This window comes from Fukomys damarensis, unplaced genomic scaffold, assembly GCF_012274545.1.
Source record: "Fukomys damarensis isolate Sample0158 unplaced genomic scaffold, DMR_v1.0_HiC HiC_scaffold_16, whole genome shotgun sequence".
NCBI lineage: Eukaryota > Metazoa > Chordata > Mammalia > Rodentia > Bathyergidae > Fukomys > Fukomys damarensis.
Genome location: NW_022900928.1, coordinates 24418116 through 24423011, shown reverse-complemented (window position 1 = coordinate 24423011; position 4896 = coordinate 24418116). Strand labels below are relative to the sequence as shown.

General features: G+C 37.1%; 1 protein-coding gene across 1 annotated transcript; it reads left to right on the top strand.

The window, feature by feature from the left end:
* The first annotated feature begins 3455 nt into the window (after nt 1–3455).
* On the top strand, nt 3456–4391 carry LOC104857876 (olfactory receptor 52E1). Its single transcript, XM_010617945.1, has one exon. It carries the CDS (start codon nt 3456–3458, stop codon nt 4389–4391), a length of 936 nt encoding a protein of 311 aa, XP_010616247.1.
* The last annotated feature ends 505 nt before the right edge of the window (nt 4392–4896 follow it).

The window sequence follows — 4896 nt, the reverse complement described above, 5'->3', positions numbered from 1 at the left end:
GACTTCAGAACATTGAGGCCTCCACATTCCCCAGAGTGTTCCAAAGGCATCACTGTGGAGATTGTATCCACAGTACGAAAACTGCTATTTCAAAGAAAGTGTTAATTCTGACTTCAGAACATTGAGGCCTCCACATTCCCCAGAGTGTTACAAAGGCATCACTGTGGAGATTGTATCCACAGTACAACAACTGCTATTTCAAGGAAGTGGAGTTTAAAGAGTGCTATTAGAGACATGTGGATCTCTCCAGCTACCTCTTCTGGTAAGTAATACTTCTCAAATATAGATCCTTATCTGTGTCTTTCTGTGCACAAAGAAATAGTGAGTGATATGGAAGGGGAAAAAATAGAAAACCTTCTATGAGAAGAGGGTATTGTGGTTCATCCCTGACCTAGATCCTATTTTTTCATGTTTGAAGACTATTTGTCACTGTTACGATTTATTTCATTCTTTTCAATGTAATTTAAAGGTTGATTAAATAGTTGCACCCCAAGCCTGTGTAACAGGGAGGCCGAATCTTCATGAACATAGAACTTAGCTTGAACCGTTCAACAGTTATTCTTTACCAGGTACAATGTAGCGAGACTGGAGGAAACCACTTGCTAATTTCCCCAAGTAGAAGGTAGTATTGATCATTTATAATGAGGCAATCTCTAAGTGCTGGACACAGAGTAAGGATCAGGATTTAATATCTACTAATGCCTATTAAGGGCTACTTGACAAGCTGAGATATGTCAGAACCAAGTTTATCATACCTTTTTAATTCACTACAGTTTGAAGAATAGGATAGTCAGTACCCAAGATCCAAGGTAGTAGATATCTTAAGTGTTTTTTTTTTCTCATTGAGTTTATTGGTACATTTTAGTTTTTTTTTAATTGGGTTTATTGGTACATTTTAGGTATACAGTACAGTTACATTCATCATTGGGATCTTGTACGTGACTGGTCTTGGTACTCATTTTTTCCTCTTGTCCCTGCCCTCTCTTCACCTCCTCCTCCCTTCCCTATTTACAAAAACTTTTTTTTCCATTTATTCATTTTCCCATATTTTTTCTTTTGTCTTATTTCCTTTCCCCTATCCTTCTCACTTCCCCTACACCTTTATCCCTTTTCTTCCTATCACACACAGTCAATTATACCATTAGGATCTTATTTACAATTATAGTTTTTCACACCAGAGAAACTATTTGGTATTTACACCTATGTGACTTATTTCACTTAAGAGTATAACTTCAATATGCATCCATTTTCCTATGAATGACTCAGATGAAGGACTAGTATTTAGGACTATTATCAAAAAAATTAGCCCTCCCAAAAATAGAGACCCAATTCAAAAATGGGCATCTGAAATGAATAGACATTTCTCAAAGAAATAAAACCATCAAGTAAATGTATGAAAAAATGCTCCACATCACTGGTCATTCGAGAGATGCAGATGAAAGCAACACTGAGATTCCACCTCACTCCAGAAAGAATGGATGCTATCAATAAATCAACCAACAACAAATGGTGGGGATGTGGGGAGAAAGGAACCCTTCTCCATTGTTGGTGGGAGTGCAGACTGGTGTGACTGCTGTGAAAATCAATATAGAGATATCTCAAAAACTAGGATTAGAGGTTCCATTTGACCCAGCCATCCCTCTGCTGGATATCTTTCCAAAAGAATTAAAAGAATTAAACCACAGTGATATATGCACACCCATGTTTACAGGGGGCACAGTTTGTAATAGCTAAAACTTGGAAATAGCCCATTTGCCCATCAGTCGGAGACTGGATAAAGAAGAAGTGGTTTTTCTACAAAATGGAGTACTACTCAGCCATAATGGATATTTTAAGCTGTGAATCAGGCATGCCTTGTAAGAAAAAAATCCTTCCTTATAAACACTTTGTAGGTTCACTTCACAGATGAGAAATCTTAGTTAAGAGAAGCAATTTTTTTTTCTTTCCTCACTCCACCCTGAAAATGATCCTATGTCAAAGAGCAACAGAACTTGGATTCATCCCTAGTATCTAAACAGGACCATTTACATACACAAAGTTTTGTTAACTGAATCCAAGTCACAGAGAAGAAATCTTATTGGAGATGTATATCTACTGCATTCCCTCCCCATGCCCTTCAATTAAAGTACCGCTTCTTGCTTATAGTAACCCTTGCTCAAATTGGGAAGAGTCTCCAAAGAAGGTATTACTTCTTTTTGGAATCCCTCTTTAGTTTCTAGTAGTTTGTTTTTCACCAACTAATTATTGTAATAAAATTTTGTTGTCTCGTTCCTGTACCTGTTGTATAATTCTTTCTAAGATCAGGAAACAAGCAATAGTCTAGCTTTCCAAAACATACAAGAGATAGGTGCATGTTTATGCTCATATATGTGTGAAAGAGAATGATAAATTCATAGTTCAAAGGGCTATGGGAGGTGGTGTAAACTTCAGGAGACAGGACTCCAATAAAAGGAAGCATGTCACTTGGGGAATGCCTTTGAAGGGTATATTTTACCCCAGCCCCTTCACCTTGCCTCTTGTTTACTTTCTGGGTGCCATGATGTAAGTAACTTTGCTCCAGTCTCCCTCCCCACAGTGATGCTCACAGCAGAGCCTGCTGTGACTAGGTTGAAAACACTGAAACTGAACTGAAACAGATATTTCTGCCTTTAAATTTATTTACCTCGGGTATATTTTAAAAGTGACCAAAATCTGACTAAAAATTTCTGTTGAATTTTATTGTAACTGCCTTAATAGAAACTCAAGGTAGTGTGTCTATCTGGTATTGGCACCAGTGAAAAATGAAAGATCAGAGAACAATTATAAATCAGAAATGGTTTGGGAGTTTAAACAGTAGGATGTATGCAAACATTCAAATTTATTTTAGAAATTTCTAGTGTGCATAGCAGCTCCTTTGAAGAATGAATTTGATTTCTTCAGCACACATATGACATCCATGTATAATCATGATACATATTATGTTTAAAATGTCTCTAATTATTTGTCCATAAAGGTTACAATGAAAACCTAAACAAGACTTCTACAATACATTTTTAGGAGATTTTTTTTTGTGTATCTAAAGTAGCAATGAAGTAATGTATCTTAATAGTATTTTATTAATTTAATTTGTCATCACAACTGCTAACACTTTCAACAATTAAGTTCAGCAGGAAAGGAATTTTCTCCAGTTCATATTTCCCAATCAATCCTAGCACTAAATTCTGCAAGTACATATTAAATAGTTTAATATTTGTTGAACTAATATATGACATTTAATTGAATTGATGTAGTTAAATACATTGAAATTTAAGCCTAATCAATATTTATGAATTTTTAATTCTCTATGATCTAGATAAATATGACAGTAGTTTCTCTGATTTCTTCATTCTCTCTTTACACTAAAAGAGGGTGAGACCACTCAATGAATGAGTGCTATTGGCTCCTGATTTACTTTAGCATAAAGAGATCAAAGAAGGATGGCCTCACCTAACACCACCCTATTTCATCCTTACTCATTCCTCCTTCTGGGGATCCCTGGACTGGAGCACATGCACCTCTGGATTGGCTATCCTTTCTTTTCTGTGTTCCTGACTGCTGTGCTTGGAAATATAAGCATCCTTTATGTGATTCAGACTGAACAGAGCCTCCATCAGCCCATGTTCTACTTCCTGGCCATCTTGTCTTCCATTGACCTGGGTCTGTCCACATCCACCATCCCCAAGATGCTTGGCATCTTCTGGTTCAACCTGAGAGAAATCTCCTTTGAGGGATGCCTCATCCAGATGTTCTTCATCCACCTGTGCACTGGCATGGAATCAGCTGTGCTTGTGGCCATGGCCTATGATCGCTATGTGGCCATCTGTAACCCTCTTCGCTACACATTGGTGTTGACAAACAAGGTTGTATTTGTCATCGCATGGGTAATTCTACTGAGACCCTTGTCTTTTGCCATACCTTTTGTTCTGCTTATCCTAAGACTGCCATTTTGTGGCCATCAAATCATCCCACACACTTATTGTGAGCACATGGGAATTGCTCGCCTGGCTTGTGCAAGCATCAAGGTAAATATCATCTATGGCTTATGTGCCATCTCTATCCTGGTATGTGACATTATAGCCATTGTCATTTCTTACGTGCAGATTCTTCGTGCTGTATTTCAGCTCTCTTCTCAGGATGCCCGTCTCAAAGCACTGAGCACCTGTGGATCTCATGTCTGTGTCATGTTAACCTTCTACACACCTGCGTTTTTCTCCTTCATGACTCATCGATTTGGCCAAAATATACCACGCTACATTCACATCCTTCTTGCCAACTTCTATGTAGTCATTCCTCCTGCTCTGAACCCTGTAATCTATGGTGTGAGAACCAAACAGATTAGAGAACAAGTGTGGAAAATGTTTTCAAAGGAATAAAATACAGTTGTGTTATTTATAAACAATCAGACTTCAGAAAACAGTGGCAAAATTTTTAGTAGAAGGACATTTGGGAAGTACGCCAGCCTGTCTAAGAGCATGACTCTCAATAGCTTTTATTGCAGCTGATCAATCTTCTTTTCAAACTCAGAAAAGGAAAGGAAATTCCATTGGTATGTTTAATTATAGTATTTTATGGTACTGTACTGCTTATAAATTTTTCTGACTTCTAATGTGAAAAAAAGCAGCACTTTTCACTGCTTTCATTTGACTGAACACATTTCATATACAGACAACTTTAAACAAAACAAAGCCAAAAAACCATCCAGGAGCAATTAAACAGAAAACAGAAGAACTTCCATATCTTAACTTTAAGCCAAAATATCAGATTGATCAGTATTTATATTAAAATGATGAACACTGGAGCTTTTTTCCATGTGCCTGGATACACTATCAAAAATAATGTCATTCTAGTGTTTGCTACATTAATGTCAAATATCTGAAA